Here is a 20,190-nt window from a genome sequence, read left to right as displayed (position 1 = left end):
GCGTGTTATGTGTGTATGCACACATACACCATCTTCATCTATAAAAGCATATATACACACACAGGCACACTTGAAAAAAGTATATATCTGTTAAATTAAGCAAGGCAGGGAACCAGTAGAATTTACTTTATATATAAAACCTAAAGATTAGCTATTAAAAACAATTATTTTCTGACACTACGTGTGATTTTGCCTCATAATCATATGAGTCAAAATTTCCTTCAACGCATACACACCAAGGGAAATAAATAATCTGTTCATTTTTAATGAGAGAAAAAAAATGCTGTCTTTTGAAAACTCCTACTACTGAGCTACAGAAAGGTCATAAGACAAAAGAAAAGGGATTTCACTATTTAAAGCAGGAAGAAAACATTTTTAAGGCATAGCAAAAGCCACATTAGTGTTACATCAGGCAATCCATCACTGCTGTAACACCAGGCAATCCATAGCCATTTAACTTTTGGTTGCTTTTCAAATAATAGATACCATCCTTATACAAAATACAGATATTTGAAAATGTTTCAAATGTGAAAAAAAGTGGAATACCTCCAAAAAGTGCAATCAAGTCATCCTCGAGAGCAATAACTGAACACAGGAATTGCCAGATCTCATTTATCCTCTGAAGAACAGTTCTACTTCTCTCTGGAAGGCACGCAGTTCTGCAGAGTGGACAAGAAGACTCCTGAATATTTCATTAAAAGACAGAAACAATCATAATGGCTGTCACTACCTTTTCCCTGTCTCCTATTTCATTTCTGAAACAAGTGCTCCTAAAAAGTAACATGACAAACAATCTAGATTATGATGAAGGTCAAGCAGGTTGTTGGAAAAGCAGATTTAAAATATTCTGTATAATATAATAGACAGTATTATCTACACATAAAAAAATATTAAGGCATATTTAAGCAAATTTAGGATTTTAATATTTAAGCAAACTACTTCTCAATCTTCTGTTTCATTAACTACACCCACAGGGCCCTGCTGTTGCTTTTACCAGGACTTCACCTCCAACTTCCAATGTTAACACTTCTCTGTTCCCTTTCCAAATTCTCAGCTTCTCCTTAAAGACATTCAAACTTAAACACATGGACACAAAAGTTTTACATAGTATTGTATAATCAGTCTCATCAATTTTGTAGTGATATTCAAAATCACCCCTTCACATCTTGTAAATTGAAGGATAAATCATCTTAGCCATACTGTCTTAAAAAGCTTTTTTGACCAGGATTAGTAGGTAACTTTCAAAGTCAGTGTTTTCCAGGACATTACTTGTAATTACCCAGATTTGCCCAGCATTCGGGTTTATTCAGCTTTTCAAGTGATCTGACTCCCTTTTTAGGACTCAATAACTCTAACTCAATAACATTCTACTAATCCCTTGCAGCAGTCAATTGTCTTGTTTTGTTTTCCCCATAAGCAAGATTATATTTACTTCAATATCACTTATGAAAATAATCAAGAGGCAGTTGAAACCCTGTGAAAATTCACTGGAAGCTCTTGAGTTTGATATTTTGTTATTAATGACTCCTTTTTTCAACTACAACTTCTTCATAAAATTATTTTTCAGATGTGTTTTAGAAATATTGTGTATTGTTGGTCTCTGAAATCTTAATAGGAAGAATGTAACACTTTGCCCTATATCCTTCAAAATGGCTAACACCAGCTGCTTCAGAGAAAGTTTTAAGCAACCATAAAAATTAGTTATGCATCAACTTGTTTCCACTCCAGCACTTTCAGTGGCAAACTTATCCAAGTTCAAAGACATATAAACTTTAATAGCACTTCTGTTACCACAGCTATTCTTATTCTATATACACAAATAACCATTCTTTGATTTTTTAAATTATATTACCAGTCTTAGTCTCCATAACATTTTATGACAATTAATTCCAAATTATTTTTATCACTGTGTGAAAAACATAATTTTATCCATTTTGAATTTTCTACTCTTTAGTTTTACTGTAGCTCAGGTTCCAACTCTATATTACTTCCAGAAGGAGACAGATCCACAGCTGGTATCTCCCAAACATTTCTAAGATGTGGAATGCTACAAAATTAATTAATTTGGCTCTTCTGCAAGGTACTGATACCATAATTCTGCAATATTGGTCCCTCAACAATCCAGTGAGCACACTCTTAATCTATTTTCTCTTTTGCATATGCTCAGAATGTTTTTTTTATCTACCCGTGGTTAGCTAGTCACCTGTTAGACCTGTTTTTAACTCTTCTGATTATTTTTCTCCATATATTGCCTGCTGTTTTTTATGATAATTTTATTGGACTCCATAGGGCTTGTTTCTCTATTTTCTCAAGGCTTATTTGGCTCCAATGATCTTTTCATGCAGTCATTGTGAGTTCAGTGTAGCCTTTTTTCTTCATGATCTGTATACATCTACAAAGTAATAGCCATCAATCATGTGCCCCAGCTGTGTAGAAATTAATTATGCACATCTATTATAATATATGCATGTACTATGCCTGCACACAAAGGCATCCCCTGACGTAAAAAGAAAATGTTAACTGTTCTCACCAAAAGGTGGATTTTATCCCAAGTTTTTTCATTGGAATAAAACTAAAAATTATGCATAAATCTTCCAGAGAAGAAACTTAAACCACTAGAAATTACAGTGTGCTTTGTATCTATAAGTTACCGATATTAAAACTGTTACAATTAATTTAAGTAATGGACCATTACTTACCTCTAATATTTACAATTAGAAACGGTCAAATATTTCTGAGTTTATTTTATGTTATTGTGGTGTATCGACCCAGCCAGCAGCTAAGCCCCACACAGCTGATTGGTCATGGTCCCCCTCCTCCAGCAGGATGGGGTAAAGAAGAGGAAGAGAGAAAGCAAGAAAACTTGTAGGTCAAGATACAGAGAGTTTAAGAAGTGCAGGAAATAGAAAAAAAAAAAACAACAAAAAAACAAAAACAAACAAAACAAAACACCACCACAACAGTAACAAAGAAGGCAATAACTCTCCAGCTCCTACAAACAGACTGATGTTCAGCAAGTCTAGTTGTAATGGCTGCCTCTACCAAAAAAACCCTCCACTCAGTTTTTATTACTGAACATAACACTGTATGGCACTGAATGACTCTCTGGTGAATTTGGCTCAGCTGTCCAGGTCACACACACTCCCAGGTTCTTGCTCACCCTCAGCCTACTCACCACAGGGAGTGGGGGCAGAATAGAAACAAAGAGGAAGCTTTGACAGTGCAAGTACTACTCAGCAATAGCCAAAACACTGGTGTGTTATCAACATGGTTTTAGTCACAAATCCCAAACGCAGCACCATAAGGGCTGTCACGAGGAAAACTAACTCCATTACAGCAAGACTCAGTACAATAAGACACTATAAAACATAACTAGACATTATCAAAGTTCCAACTTCAGTGAGTTGCTGTCACATTTTGTTGAAGTTATGTGTCTTGCCTGGTTTTGACACTGGTCATCAGCCTAAATCATGTATTGGGTTTTTTTGCAACTTCATTTAAGAAGCAACATGAACACTGTTCCACTACACCTCCTGATCTGGGAGACAAGAGACAGCATTTTGGTTTCTACACAATCCTGACACCTCAAGGACTCAGCACCCATAAAGGACAGTCAGTACCTCTACTTGTGGTCAGATCCATGCTTTGTCAAAGCAGCTCTCTACTCCAAATAATTTTACAAATCAAATAGCAGCATCCTGTGATCTTCTCAATAACCCAGCTGTTTGCTCTAGGGGGCTTTGAAAATTAATTTGACTACTTTGACAACAGAAAGTTTTACTGCCTTTGAATCTGCTTTCAAAGACAAAATTATACAGGTCAAGCTATTGCCCATGGAGTATTCTGGTTAGCTTTGACAATGACAGATATCTTTCATGACCATTTCCCAGATCCCTTATGCCTACACTTCACAACTGTCCTTAATGATGAATGACAGTCATCTGCAATGAATGACAATTTTGCAGTACTCTCATCCCCAAAGAAATGGCACTATAATCATATTTTCTTGCTATAATTTATCAGACTGAAAAATACAGTCTCTGATTACTAGATTCTTTATTAATGTAATAACTTGAACAAATACCAAGTCATGTGTTTTGAAATGTGGATGGTAAAAGATACGAAGTTGTCAGGTACAGAACACTCTGTTTCCATTATTTTAGGAACCATAAATCTTACTCTTTAATGAAAATGCAATGTGGATAAGACAGACTGTTTTGATTTGAAATTGGTTTTGATATCCTAGCTGAGCCTTGAAGAAATACACAACTGATAGTTATAAAATAAAGAGGTATTCAAAGCTATATTCTGAATGGAATCTTGTTCTCACCACTCACAAGAGTGAATGTTTTCTTTTCTTAGTGAGGGTTTTTTGTTACATGGTTACATCTTCACAGATTGAACAGGGACTGAAACAGTCCATAAAAAAGACCATCTGCAAAAAGTCACCCAGTCAAATTTGCACTTTATGGGAAATATCTCGGGCCACAATGCTTGGCATTGATTATGCATTGATGGCAGATCCAATTAATTTAACCTAAGACGTAACACAAGCTTTCTTCAAAACTATTTTCATTACTGTAATAATTAAGGTCCTGAGTCACAGATCAGGACCTATCTGTTCCTGTGTTCTGTTGAATCAAAACAAAAACAGCTGCATATAAAACAAAATGTTTGACATCTAACCAGAGAAGATTACAATCTAGATATAAATCATAACATAGAAGAAACACGGTAAGTATAGAAGCTTGAGAATCCCAGGAATAATGAGAAAATACCGATGAGTCTGGTGGGCACTGTCATTAAAGAACTGAGTCTTGCATTTTGCAAGGTATCACATTAGTGACTTCTACGAAGAGTTTTTAAAGAGAACAAGCTTCCTATGGTTTCAGAAATGTTAACAAGGACCTCCCCCAAGGCTTGCAGGGCAGGAAAATAAAAAGCACTAAGGAACTTGTTTTAAAACAAACAAACATGTAACAGAAAATGAATTAACACACCAATTGAGTGGACAAACTTTCTTCTACTATGGGGGGCAACATGGACTTGGAGGAGATGAATACACCTTTCTAATAGCTTCCAGATTTTATATCTGTGGCATATTTCAGTAGTATTTATCCACTGTCAGTATGAGTGAAAGAGGGTAATTAGGTGCAGGGACTGGTCGGAAGCAGTATGTTAATGCTGATGCAATGAGAGAATGCTTGTGTGCATGTGTATGTATACACAGCAGAAGGGTGGGCAGACAACTGTGAAGTGAAACAAGGGTGAATCACAGTAGACATACAAAACCTACTACACAAGGCAGATTACATCACACGCATAAAAAATGACCAGATTGTAGAAGGCAGCATTCTCCATTTGCTTGTGCATTCCTCAACTTTGGGGACTTTGAGCGTGTTTATACTTGTTTTTATGATCTTTACAAATCTGACTGCTTCACATGCTCCCTACTTTTCTACTTACAGGATGATTCAGCACCACTTGTATGGTCCAGGCATTCTGCCTGTGGAACACAGGACATCTTCTCTGAGTCCTGCAGTAACTTCAAAAAGACCTTGCATGAAATAGGAAAAAAAATAAAATAAAATAAAATTAGAATCCATTAGGTAAAAAATACCATCCAGATTGTTAGGTATTTGTAGTGGTCTCTTTAGCCACCCTGCTGTAATACGATTATCGAATCAGTCAAGCTGTCCAGTGGAGGAATCCTGGGGATAAGGGGAAAGGAATAAATGCCAATAGATGTAAAAGCACTGATGCAAAGCATTGTTGGCCCATGGAGAGTACTGTCTGTAAAGAATTTTCAATAGACTAGCTGTTCTTGATTGATTTATTTTATGCTCCTAAACTGCGGCATATGTTGGAACTCAATTACTACCATTTTTACCAAAGGTATATTGTCAGCTTCTGGTCTCTTCTGAAACACTAGCTAGAATTCTGTGGGCACAACTGGAACTGTTACTGAAGATTTCTGATTGTGTACAACTAAATGTCATGTACAAAGTCCTACAGAACCAAGAGTCCACAGAGATCTGATAAGTGTCCATAATTTTGTGCAAGAGAGTGAGCAATAACACTATTGAAAGACATCTAAAGGACAATGCAATCGTCAGGCATGCTCAACATTAACAAAGTCCTGTCTAACTAATAATGTGGAGAGAACTGGGCAACAATGTATATTTTGTAGTAAAACCATCAGCATGCACAACCCACACTGGGAGAAGATAGGATGCTGTTACTTAAAGCCACTATGGGAAAAACTGAAATTATCTTTTTTTAAATGAAAATAACAATCTAAAAATCTGCACTAGATTAAAAATGTTATGGTTGAATCTTCCTAGCCAGGATGACACACATAAGAAGGGAGTTAAAGATAACATTAAAAATAATAATAATAAAAAAAAACCAAAACAACAAACCAGCAGAATTGACCAATTTTATAACTATAAGATCTAGTTAAATGATATATACACTTTGCAAAATAGATTTGTATTCAACCTACTACTTCATGCTTAATCCTGATTCATGGTTCTCTCCACATAAAGTCATTTGAATTCCCTAGAGATGTATTTCATTTATCAGTCCCTCAGCCTTGCAGAAGCTTGGAACAGCTTTCATAGTAAGTCAGTTATTAACACTAATACCATTTCTTGTAAACTCAAATGAAAAATAAACTTAACATTTCCTTATGTTAACCTGAACTGCAGTTTAAACAGCAGTTAATGTGGAAACTTCAGATTAAAAAAAATATAAATATATCTGATTGAATAGCAAAAGTACAACCAAGTTTTGCTTTCTCTTGATGAAATCTTGCTACCTTTCCTTTTCTGTTTGGGTTGAACTACAACACTTAGATCATCTTAGATCATAACCATATTGCAACTTTCAGAAATTACTAAGAAATCATTTATTTCTTCCCACAAAAGAACCTGATACCAGTTATGACAAAAAATTCCTTGTTTCCAAGGAGCTCATACAATAGACAATAAAAACTAGTCCATTTGAAGTATTTTATAATCGTGGAAAGACAATTCTTGACTTGCTCAGGTCTGATAGTTACATAAACCATATTTTGCTTAGTGAATATAATTGCCATTTAACAGTCATTATCAATTGCTTTTGTTACCTACCAGCTTTCAGGGAACATTTTTTGCAATTCACAACTGCAAGGCTAGAAAAAAATTAATACCTCTAGGTATTTCTATATTACACCCTGGAGAGAGATCCTGACTGTCCAAAGCCACCTTCTAATTTGTTGCTTTGGGCCTGCTTGCTGATGGCTCCTCTGCACACCAAATTCAGCCAAGCACTAGATCTGGAAAAGTAGGAGTTATACACCATGACAGAGAGACAATGTGTTCTTGCCATACTTGAAAGACTGGGTAAATTCAACAACAGAAGATGTCTTTTAGAACTCAGCAGAGCATCCCATTCCCTATGTGTCTTAGCAATTCCTGCTTAATTTCTGTTTTAGCTAGCAAGTCCATATCTGACCAAGGATTTGTCCAGACAGCTGTCTGAAGAAAGAGGAAATAGCTATTGCCTGCACCCTCCTAAGCTGCACTAGGTAGCTACTTCCTAATATCTTCATGATTTCTCCTTTGGGACAGTACCATACTAACAAGCCTAGTTCACTGATTCAGTGTCAAGGTTTCCTTGACACTTCATTGAAGATCATGGGGAACCTCTCACATCTTAGTTCTTGTTCCTAGAACATATCTTCACTTGAAATAAAAAAGTGCAGAAAACCAAAGTGGTTGAAAGAGAGACAGTGAAGAGAGGGGGGGGAAAAAAACCCAAACAAAACCCCAACTGACAACTGTACACAGTCCTTTATCATCTAGAACCACTGACTGATATTTTAGCAATGTTTTTGGGCCCTCTTATTCCACAAATCCCATGGGTATCACAAGTATTTTGCAGTGGGAATGTGTTAATTGCTTTAATTACTTTCTGTCAGTTAATTTGCAAAAAAGCACCTGCAGAAAGAGTAATCAAAACTGTGAGTGGTAATTATTACATAATTTAAAAGCCATATAAAAGTCCCTGAAAAGTAAGCAGCACATGGAATTAGGATCACATGGAAACCATATTTAACATTTTCCCAACTGTTTATGTAGACCTTTTCACTAGGACAGGCAGACTCCTCTGAACGTATCAGTGCTAAATACTAATTGTTCCATACTTACACCACTGGTAACACCCAAAAAAACATGGAAATCTGAAAATCTCTCTTTCGTGAAATACTATATATTCCACTTGGGAAATGTCTACATTCTGCATAATTAAGCATCACTGAATTTTCTTCAGTAACTGTGTAGTACCAAGGCAGGTATCCTTGAAAAGTATTAAGTTTTAAATCTACATATCCTGTGAGGTGTCCTTGCCCATGGCAAGGGGAGTTGGAACTAGATGGTCTTTAAGGTCCTTTCCAATCCAAACCATTCTATGATTCCATTATATGTAATCCATATTTTACCTTACATAAGTTCCTTACGTAGGAGCAAATTTTCCTGTTATTACATTTCCTATTCACTTTGTTTTTATTTTTACTTCCAGGCAGCCCATGCTCAGTATGGCCTTCTGTAGCTACAGGTGTGTTTCACTAAGCAGAACTATGCAGAAGCAGTCTTAGAGCCATTCACTGTGGACGACCAATGACTGAGGAACTTTTGCAAGCAAGTCAATGGTCGTCTGCTAAACGGGCACTTTCTTGCTCCACATCAGGCACTGAAGGCCCACAATGGCTTCTCTTGGGGATGGAGCAAGCAGGTAGTCCTGCTGGCTGTTGAGGACTACCCTACTTGCAAGCAACAGCTACTGCCCTGGCTACATCTTTCAAACCAGCAGATTGTCAGTAGGCATAGGAAGTCCTTTATTCTCAAGGAAAAAGGTCTGGCTAGATGACAATACTACAGTAAAACAGGTCAACTCCCAACTCTCAACAAAACCAAATCTTGTTAGAAGCTACATACTGTTTTAAGACTAAAATATCTCAAGGAGGTAGATGGCTTTCTCTTGAAAGTTTTGGGGCAAACTCTCTGGTCATTTCAAGGAAGAGAATTTAAAGTAGTACCCAATTAATGGGTATTTCAACACATCTTATTTTGCAAAGATGCTTCAGTGGTTTTGTTCTCTCCTCAGAGGAAGAAAGCAATAAGCTGTGAAATCTCCAGAGTTGCCAGAAAGTTAAACATCATCCTCCAGAGAGCTCTCAGTATGCACTTAATTTAATTAAACACCCTTCTATCCTCCTTTTGGTTCTGCTAACACACTTTGGATTACAACCATTATTAAGTACACAAATACAAATATTTGTAAAAGATATTTAAAGCCTAAAATTAAGTAAATATAATATTAGTGAGACTTGAAAATGTCAGGAACCGATGTTAAAATTTCAAGATTCCTTTGAAGGATGAATGGAAGCCTGGTTTCCCTTGAAAAGTAAGACTTTTAGACTGAAATAGAATAAATGGTGACTTTATGAGGGAACAGAAAGAAAGAACACAATAAAAATTATAACACGTTTCTTCCTTTAAAGTCAGTTTCAATTATTTGAATAGACTAAATAGCACTATTATGTACTATCCATTTAGTTGCCAATGCAAAGAGGTTTTTCATAAGAAAATTGAGAATTGAGGTTGTAACAATGATTAATTATGAGATAATAGAAATAACCCCAAATCAATGCATTAAGTCTTCAAGTTGAAGGATGCTATATGACTATCTAACACACCTTAAAAGTTTTTGTTGCTTTGGGTTTTTTTAAATCCCCTGCAGAAAAAAAACAAAAGCAAGCTCTCAACTGAGTATCAGATGCAGCACACTGAGGAAGCTTCCTTGTATTCCATGACAATTACACATTTACTTTACAGATGCCAGTTCTGGGAAGTGCTACGATATCTCACAAGGATGTAAAAAAAAAAAAAAACAAACAAAAAGTTCTCAATATATACATTACTTCAGAATGTGTAATACACATTACCTCATAACGGGGATTGGACTAGATGACCTTTAGAGGTCACTTCCAACCCAATACATTCTATGATTCTATTAAGTTGGGCAGCAAACAGTATTCTTTCTTATAGCACGTTAATCACCCTATGTAATGTAAAAGAAAATAACAATTTTTCAATATGCTTTTAACTTGCTTCATAAAATTATGTAACAGGAATGTAATTTACTTTCCAGCATTATGTAAAATGCTTATTAAACTTGTATGATTTCTTTATATCCCCATTCTCCCACCCACTGCATAGCAAATCCTTGTCACAACATCTTTATGTACTGTGGTCATTTATAGGAGAAACACTGAAGATAAGTGTTTTGTTTTGTTTTTCTTTATGAATAACTCAGTTGTATAGAGTTTAACTTCAAAACAAACCACATACTTGTTGATAGATCGTTCTTTGGGCTGCAGTTTGAAAAGAAATGTGCAAAACCAGGTCCTAAAAATCTATGTGGCGTATCAATAAAGTCCTAAAGATGTCTCCTGATGGGCCACTTCAGGATTCCTCAGCTCCACGTCGTTCTATATTGGTTCAATAAATTTAATGTAAAATTGTGATGTCAGGTTTACTTGCATTATTGGGATCCTATTTATACTTTTTCCACAGATTATATAAGATAAACAATTCTAAACTTTCAAAACAACCTAGAACTGCTAATGCATTTTCATGTATCTTACCCCATTAATTCCCATATGTATAGCTCATGCAACAAAAATGCAATGCATAAGTGATATCTGAGAGGTCTTAAAGTGTATCATCTTCATAAAACCAAGATGAGCATTTTCCCTGAGGGGTCTTGTGTTCCAGCTGACCACAATACGACATCATATTGTCTCCTATATTTCCAAGGAACAGAAGGAGAAGAGCTACATCCCTTTTCTATACTAAGTATTTATTGTTATATATTAAAAATATCACTGCAGTGTAATCTGCATTTCATTATTTCATGGGTTGTTTTTTTGTGGGTTGTTTTTTCCTAGCATATGTTACATTCTCTGTTAGAAAATAGTCCAACTTTGTAACTACAGGCAATCACTGGAGAAATCAGTTTCACAAAATGATATGTAATAAATTGTGTCATCAAATAAAAATAGATGTGTTTTGTGCAGTAAAAAAGTATTGACATTAGTGTCCTATCATCACTTGAAGAAGTTGAAAAAAATATTTTCAAAATATTTTCTGTAATACAGAATTTCAACACTGGTGGCTCTGGGAATCTTGATTATTAGAAGCTAGTCACAATAAAAACAGTCCAAGGAAAGAATTTCTCACTGATAGAGAAACATAGAACCATGGAATGGTTAAGGTTGGAAGGGACATTAAAGATTATCGGGTTCCAACCTCCCTCCTATGAGCAGGGACACCTCACACTAGACCAGGCTGCACAAGCCTCATCTAACCTGATCTTAAACACCTCCAGCGAGGGGGCTTCCAGAACCTCCCTGGGCAACCTATTCCAGCACCTTAGTACCCTCATGGTGAAGAATTCCTTCCTGATGTCTAACCTAAAATCTCCCCTCTTTCAGTTTAAAACAGTTACCCCTTGTCCTATCACTGCCTTCTCTAATGAACAGCCCCTCCCCAGCTTTCCTGTAGACCCCTTTCATGTACTGGAAGGCTGTTATAAGGTCTCCTTGGAGCCTTCTCTTCTCTAGGCTTAATCAACCCCAACTCTCTCAGCCAGTCTTCATAGCAGAGGTGCTCCAGGCCATTGATCATCTTGGTAGCCCTTTTCTGGACCCTCTCCAACACCTCCATGTCTTTCCTGTGCTGAGGGCACCAGAGCTGTACACAGGACTCCAGGTGGGGTCTCACCAGAGCAGAGGGGCAGAATCACCTCCCTGGCCCTGCTGGCCACACTTCTTTTGATGCAGCCCAGGATGCAGTTGTTCTCTGGGCTCCAGCACACACTAGTGGCTCATGTCAAGCTTCTCAACTACTACCACCCCCAGATTCTTTTTCTCAGAACTGCTCTCCAGCCATTCTCACCCCAACCTGCATTTTTGACTGCGGTTACGCCTACCAAGGAGCAAGACCTTACACTTGGCACTTGGCTCACCATTCCTGCCTGTCAAGGTCCCTCTGGATGGCATCCCTTCCCTCTAGGGTGTTAATTATTCCATACAGCTTTTTATTGTCAACAAACTTGCTGAGGATATGCTCAATCCCACCATCCATGTCTCTAACAAAGATGTGAAATAGCACTGGTCCCAGTACTGACCCCTGAGGAACACCACTCATCACTTGTCTCCACTTGGACACTGAACCACTGACCACAACTCCCTGGGTACAACCATTCAGCCAATTACTTATTCACTGAGTGGTCCACCTGTCAAATCCATGCCTTGTCAGTTTAGAGACCAGGATGTCATGTGGGACAGCGTCAAAGGCCTTGTGCAAATCTAGGCAGATGACATCATTTGCTCTGCCACCATCCACCATCTCTGTAGCCTTGTTGTAGAAGGCCACCAGATTACTCAGGCATCTCTATTTACACAGAGCTAAACCTCGAACTGATGAAGGAAAACAGTCTCTTTCTCCAGTCCATTTGGTGTATACACATGTCTGTGTGCATACATTACTATGTATATATGTTCATGAATACATATATGGAGGCACCTGTCTCTCTCGAGGTATACACATAAAATACTCTTTAGAGATTTCACCAGACAGTTTTTGCTAAGTCATAAGCTTTAGAAGTTTGTACATCAGAGTCTTCTGAGCATTTTTTTTTCCACCCACAGAGCTACCTGAACAGAACACCCAGCCTTATAATTTCAAAGTTCATTTTGATGCTAGAGATTCAGGACAGCAGCCTTTCTCGCTAAAGCAATCGCACATTAACTTTCCTTAATAAATGCAGAAAAAAACTATAAAGAGTTACACAGGTCCTCAGCCTTCACATTGGATTCTTGAAATAAACTGTAGTAGAGTGAGTGCTGAAATTAATAGTACAGCTATAAAGTATACATTTTGCCTGAGGTTGTGGTTTTTTTAGTTGTTTTTTTTTTGGTTGGCTTGTTTTTTTAAGAAACTATTTCTCTCAATAAACTGTTGTGCAATATAACGGATAACAATTGAGAACAGCTGGGAGCTAACATAGGATTCTCTAACCAAGAAAATGTCATTACACAGGAAAACAAAAAGTACCTCTTCCAAGGTGGTGTCAGAAATGCCGTAGCCAGTCACATGTAGATGATGAAGGCTTTGATCTAAAGCCTGAAAAAGACTTTTAAAAGAGGTCTTATCTGTGCTTTCTGGAATCACATAGGTCAGCTCAGTTCCACTGTTCTCTTTCAAGAATGCTTCTGGGATATGAGTCTGTACCAAAGATGTGACCTGAAGAGTATGCTTAGGATCCTGGATTTCAAACACAGAGGGCTATGAGAAAAGAAAGATAAACATGTACAACAAATTAAATGTTACCAGAAGTGTGGGACTTGATAGTAGAATTCATGCAGGAAAAGTGCCACTGATGAAACTGCATCAAAACTGGGATGCAGAGACTACTTTCCAGGAATAAAGAACAGTGAGAAAAAATCCCTTTTCAGATAAATGTAGAAATTCTTCTCTTGCAAAGATGTTATTGTGGTCTTCTAAATAATAACAGTAATAGTAGTAATAATAATAATAACACCCACATAAAACAACCAAGAAAGCTGATAAAAACATTTTGCTGGCTCTCTGATAAACTATATAACTATTGCTTCCTGGCAGGGACATGTCGCTCCCTTAGAATATATACAGCCATTCCTTGGCAGGCACTGTTGTGTACAGACTATTTTATTATACCTTTTTTATGAGCGTTAGACGGTGTCCCTGTCCATATGTTTCCCTCAGATAAGAGGGAGAACCACAGCACCTCAGCTGGCCACGCTGCAGGATGGCAATGCGATCGCTGAGCACTTCTGCCTCATCAAGATGGTGAGTGGTAAAGATCAGTGTGCAACCTGCATCAGAAAGATTGGATCATGTCTACAAAAACTGGATTCTAGAGAAACACCCCATGCTTTCACAAGGGTCCTTTAACCTTAAGGGAACATGTTTTGGGTCTCTTCAAAACCCACATTCAGATTTGCAATTTGAGTTAGATTCAGGTCTAAACTTGCTTTGCATTGTATTACACATAGGAAGAAGCATTAAGCCATTACACCTTCAAGCTGTTTTAAGATTCCTTAAAAAAACATAACAGCAGCATCTGTTCAAATGGATCATTCACTGTGAGTTATTACAGTTAACTGAATGCTCACTAGCTGAAGAGTTTGCTCCCCACAATCAATTTTTAACCTTATGGCATTTAAAAAATTAATGTAGCAGACAGATGAGTCTATTTTCATTAGAAGTATATATGCATCTATACACAGATATATGCAAAACAGGAAATGAAAACCAAAACATAACTCTGAAAGGCTAACATAAATGAAGAGAACCTTCACTACAGGACTCAGAACTAGAGCTCAAACCTCTGTTGGACTTGGCATCTTTCGGTAAGATAGAAGTTATTCTTGTAATTTCACTTGACTGTTTTAAAGTTTACCAAATTCAATTAAATGTTACCACCAACATTTATGTATTTACTTACTGAATAGCAATATTAATTTTCTGACTATCCTGTTTAAATTTATTGAAACAAAATTCCAGAAAGGCACATATATGCAGCAAATCATGTGTATAAACTTTGTACCAGCTTTGTACTTCAGGAGAACATCCCAGATGCTGTGGCGAGAACACGGATCTACCCCACTGGTGGGCTCATCTAGAACAATTGTCTTGGAGTTTCCAATAAAGGAGATGGCAATTGAAAGCCTCCTTTTCATTCCCCCAGAAAGGGCTCCAACAGGTTTGTACTGATGTTGGGATAAATCCACATCTTCCAGAGCTCTGAAATAGGAGTGCAGAAATGAGAGCAGTTTTGAAAAAGTTATTTCAGTCACATCATGTTCACTCAGAGTAGAATTACTGGAAAGACACTGTCAATGGAAAGCGAAAAAAACACTAGCTATGATTGATTATACAATTAAGTGACAAAACTTAACAGAAAAAAAAATATCTCTTTACCGACAAACTATAAATACTCATCACCACTTGAAATACAAATTCTGCTTAAGTATTGCAGTGGTTAGAACAGGAAATTTTGAAATTAAGTCCAACAGAATAAACAGTTTGTCCAATTATTTCCCCAAACTATAGATTATAGCTTTGCAGAAGATGGTAAAGATGGTTAGTTTCATAACTCAATGTTTCAGTTTTTGCAGTTACCTAAAGGACCTTAAAAATGCCTGAGATTTTAAAAATGTGTGGACATTTGAAGTATATGGAACACTGGGGTTTTTTTAAATATATTTCTGTGAAGTAAACGGATTAGTCATCCCTAGGCAGGATACTACTGCCTAATCCAACCTAATTTAATTTATGTATTAAGGACTGGGAAACACCTTACAGACATTTCATATTCAGTCCTTGCATTCTTACAATCTTTCACCTAAGCAATATGTGGAAACCAGAGATTTGTTTTTCAACACACTGGACATCCAGTCATTGACCTAAAAGCTTTCACTTTCTATAGGACTGGCAATCAAGACTTAAAGACTCAACAGTCCTATAATAATTCCCAGAAACATCTGAGTGAATATGCAGTCTGTAAGCCATACCATTTACCCAGAGAATTTTTCATTTTAAGAAAACAGGTTTCTGTAATTGTTGTATAGATATATATCCAGGAAAATCATTATTAATATATCTAGAAGCCATCCTTTTTTTTTTTTTTTTTTGTGCTTAATAAAAAGCAAATTTTGTTTCATTGTTTCTTTGCTTTTCTAATTTCTCTGTATTATTATAAAGTTTTCATTGCCTTTAGAAAAATTATCTCTTTCTTAATACCAAGGCCTGCAGAGTCCTGAGTATTCTTCTGCACCATTAGTATGATAGAGTGTTGCTGGAATTACAATTCAGCAGCCCAAGTGCAATAAAATACAGGATATTATTTTGCATAAATTTTAACAAAACACCAGGTCTGGTTTGCTCGTATTTTTCTAGAGAGTTTTTTTCTGTTGTTTCTAGAGATAACGCAGTGTCCCACACCAGACGTTTTCAGATAAAAAATTTAAAGTAACAAGCTTTTACGATAGTGACTAAAAAGCCAAGCCACTATGCCACAGTGTGTCCGCATATCACAGAATCCCAGAATACTCATGGTTAGAAAGGACCTCAGAGATCACTAGGTCCAACCATAAAACAAAAAAAACCCAAACAACCACAACAACAAAACCCCAAATACAACAACCTTGGCCACTAGAGCATGCCCTGAAGTTCTTCATCTACATGTTTCTTGAATACCTCCAGGGATGGTGGCTCCCCCACCTCCCTGGGCAGCCTGTTCCAGTGCCCGACCACTCTTTCAATAAAGAAATTCTTCCCAAATATGCAACCTAAACCTTCCCTGCTGCAACTTCAGGCCATTTCCTCTGGTCCTGTAATTACTCACTTGGGAGAAGAGGCCAACACCCAAACTCCCTACAACCTTCCTTCAGGTAGTTGTAGAGGGCAATGAGGCCTCCCCTCAATCTCCTCCAAACTAAACATCCCTAGGTTCCCTCAGCCACTCCTCCTATGACTTGTTCCCTAACTGTTCATTTAAGGAAAACTCCCTAGCATTTATTTCCACTGAAGCATGGAAGTGCCCGGCCCTCCACACAGTCTACCATGAATCAGAAATAAATAGAAACTACACTGCCACACAACTAGAAGAGCATACATTTTACTCCTGAAGTTCAGAACATGCAGTTTGCTGTTAGTGAACAAGATCTCACCTTGTACAGATTAGTAGTAATTTAACGTACATGATGCAAAAATGAAGATCTAGTCCTATATCAAAATGGAAATCCTCTGTGGTCATGCCAGAGCTCTGGCTTCTTTTTTCCTATTGGATTGATTGTGTTTAAACACCTTCACTTACTAAACACATTTAAAGTCTGAATTTGACAAAGGGAGATGATGGTCAGTTAAAAAAGACTATAACAACCACTGCCTTTGCCTGCCTCTTCTGGTTTTCCAAGCTCACCTCTGCTGCAGGTGAGGGAATGCAGGATAACAAATACATGTGTCCACTTATCTGACAATTCTGGGCAAACTCACAGCAGTTTACTTTCTGTATGCCTCTCCAGCAAGGAGAGAGGTAAATCAGACACCATGCAGCAGGAAACTACCAGGCTAACCACCTCCACTCCAGTCAAAACTGTATCTACACTAAACTAGGTTTTTAAACCTTGACAGTTTCACTACAATTACATTCCATTAGAGGTTAGAAACTAGACAGTCTATTTCCAAGACACAGTTTCAGAACATGAAGTATGGTAAAAACTAATGGAAAACCTGTGGTTTCCATTCACTTCTACTTGCAATTTTGCTGTAGCACTTCTTTGTTTGAGTGGCTTGCAATAGATGCTCCTGATGTACTCGACAGGTTTCAACAAATAAAAGGAAAACTTACCCATTGACTTGCTGATTCAACTGCTCCCTTGTCCAGCCAGGTGCCTTTACTGACCCATAAAGCAGTAGATGTTCTCGCACCGTTAGTACATTGAACAGGACATCATATTGTGGGCAAACACCAAGCTCTGATCTGATGGCAGCCAGATCAGTACGTATGTCCTTTCCGTTAATAATTATCGTACCAGAGCTCGGTGGATACAGACCAGTTAACAGTGATCTGATACAAGAGAAAAAAAAATTCAGCAAGAGTAGTTCCTCACTGGGTTCCATCCTGTATCATTGGTTTTATTAAAAGTAATCAGCGTTAACATAAAGACAGAAATACATAGGCTTCTTAATTGAGACATTTTTAAATGTCATTTTCATTTTCTTTTCATTTCTAGTCAACTGCCAAGAAATCCCCTGAAACCTCCAGGAACAAAGCACAAAACTTCATAAAACTCCACACTCTCCATGTGATAGGAGTACACATGGGATATCAGAAAAGAACACTATCCTGAGATTTGTTCAGTTCTACAACTAGACATGCCCAGCTCCTACTTAAGCTGCTCCTGAACTACTATGTCTTGGTTTCAGTGGCACAGAGGACCCAATTCTCTATTCAAAGGACTGCTTTTATCATGGATACATAGCCTTCATTTTCCAAGTGCTTTAGGAAGTTTATTAAATATTTATTTGGAAAAAGGCAGACATAAGAAAGAGCTCACAAACTTCTGGAAATGAGAAAGAATAGCAGAGTTTTAGGCCAGTGTAATAGCACTAAATGACAGACTTACATAACTGTCGTCTTGCCAGCTCCATTAGGTCCCAAGAGTGCTGTTATCTGACCTCTATGGAAAGTGAGACTGAGATCTTTAACAGCAGCCTTCTGCCCATCCACGTGCTCTTTGGTGAGAGATAGCAGCGTGACACCCACTGTTGCCCCTTCAACACACGGAACTTTCCAGCTTGGAGGTGCTGGCTCTGTAAGGGGAAAGGCAGCAGATCAAGAGGGCTGCTGAATCCAAACATACATGTGTGTGTATATAGGGAAAAACAAATTAACTTAATCTCTCTTGCCATTTAACAAAGCCTAGAACAGATGTTCAAATGCTCCAACCTGGCTTTAGGTGCACTGAAATCAAAGATAATATGCCAGTTAGCATTTCCTAAGAATTTGACCTATTTGCAGTTATAAAAAGCAACACAAAATAATCATGCCAATTTGTGTGCACAGCAACATGTGTATCCATAGTTGTTATATTTTACTTCTACTAGAAAAAAACCCACTAAAATTAATGTAGCTTGAATGATTGTTGTATGCCCATGGGTAGGAGAGAATTCTATTTGTGTCAACTGTTCCACATATTCCATCTAGTTTTAGGCACATAACTTTCACAAGCAGAGTCAGTTAATCCTCTTAATTCCCTCAGTCAATAAAGTAAAGCAGATCTCTGAAAAATAACTCAGAGCAGCTGTCTAGTCTTAACAAAACTCTGAGTCCCCAATGCAAGTAGATACCCAGTGTTTTTCTAACTCTGCAAACTGAGATGACCAACCAGATATAGTTGACTTGCTTTCTATGTCAGGAAAAATGCACTACTTTCCAAAACATGAGCACAGTCAATAACAAGCTTCATACTATTAACATGTAGTTATTTATTGACTCATTACAACTGAGGTATCTGGCAAATTGGAATGTTATTCCAAAGAAACAGAAATTGTTATGGATGAGAATGATGAGAAAAGAGAATTATCCTTTTAAATATATAATGTATCTATCAAAAATACAGAAATAAATAAATAATTTTTAAAAAATGTTTATACTTTAGATTTTATGTAATAATTTTATATCTCATTAAATAATAAACATTACAAGAAAATAGAATTATGCTTTATATAAAAATATGTAAGACTATATAGACAGAAAATAATATAAGGATTTCAAGGATTGCCTTATTCAGGCTATGAATGAAAACGTTTTTCACTACCTTCACAATCAATTTGATGTTTAGAAAGAACTTTTGCCAGAAGCTTCAGTTTGCCTTCCAGCTAGGCACTACCAGCAGCTGTGACATTTCAGAGCTCATCCTACCCATGAAACTCTCTTCCAGTTAGCTCCTTTTCTTTTGATCTGGAGACTAAAACCACCATCAAACCTTATTTGTGCTTTTTCCACCGCTTCCTAAACTTGCAAGTACATTCTGGAACTTAAAAAAACTTGAAGTACACAGTGAGCCTAAGATAATGTATCTCAAGTAAGACTGAGATGAAAACTCCAAATTAATTGCAAGCAGGAAATTGATCACCCTTGGACTTCTCCTAAGAGGAGATCCAGTGCCCAGGTGTCTGTCAGCCTTACTCTAGTTGTAGTTCCAGCTTGTAGGACCTACACTCAAGCCCTTCCCTGGCACACCTCTCATTTCCAAAGTGCTTTCCACCCCCACTGGACCAGTCCTTACCTGGACTATATGGAACAAAGGCAGAAATCACCCAGGAGCAAGTCATTTTGCTGTTACAAATACAGAGGAGTTTTTTTCTTTTGTGTTTCAAAGAGGATATGGTGAACCCAAGGGGAAACACTGAAAATCTTCACTTTCAGTAAGGACTAATGACAATTATCTCAACAAAATGATACTGTTCCAAATTTCAGAAATCCAGACAAAATTAATACTTCTTTTTTCCCACAAATGTTTAAATTAACTTC

At 37.2% G+C, this 20,190-nt stretch overlaps 1 protein-coding gene across 1 annotated transcript in view; it reads right to left on the bottom strand.

The window, feature by feature from the left end:
- Positions 1-20,190, bottom strand: part of ABCA13 (ATP-binding cassette, sub-family A (ABC1), member 13) — a 170,324-nt gene that overhangs the window by 73,936 nt on the left and 76,198 nt on the right. Inside the window, 7 exon segments of the mRNA XM_010008365.1 lie at positions 5,467-5,557; positions 13,164-13,394; positions 13,806-13,963; positions 14,698-14,894; positions 17,503-17,721; positions 18,281-18,443; positions 19,900-19,916. Of these exon segments, the coding sequence (XP_010006667.1) occupies positions 5,467-5,557; positions 13,164-13,394; positions 13,806-13,963; positions 14,698-14,894; positions 17,503-17,721; positions 18,281-18,443; positions 19,900-19,916 (1,076 nt within the window).

Source organism: Chaetura pelagica, unplaced genomic scaffold (assembly GCF_000747805.2).
Source record: "Chaetura pelagica isolate M959 unplaced genomic scaffold, ChaPel_1.0 scaffold71, whole genome shotgun sequence".
Lineage (NCBI taxonomy): Eukaryota > Metazoa > Chordata > Aves > Apodiformes > Apodidae > Chaetura > Chaetura pelagica.
This window is presented reverse-complemented; position numbering and strand designations above follow the sequence as displayed.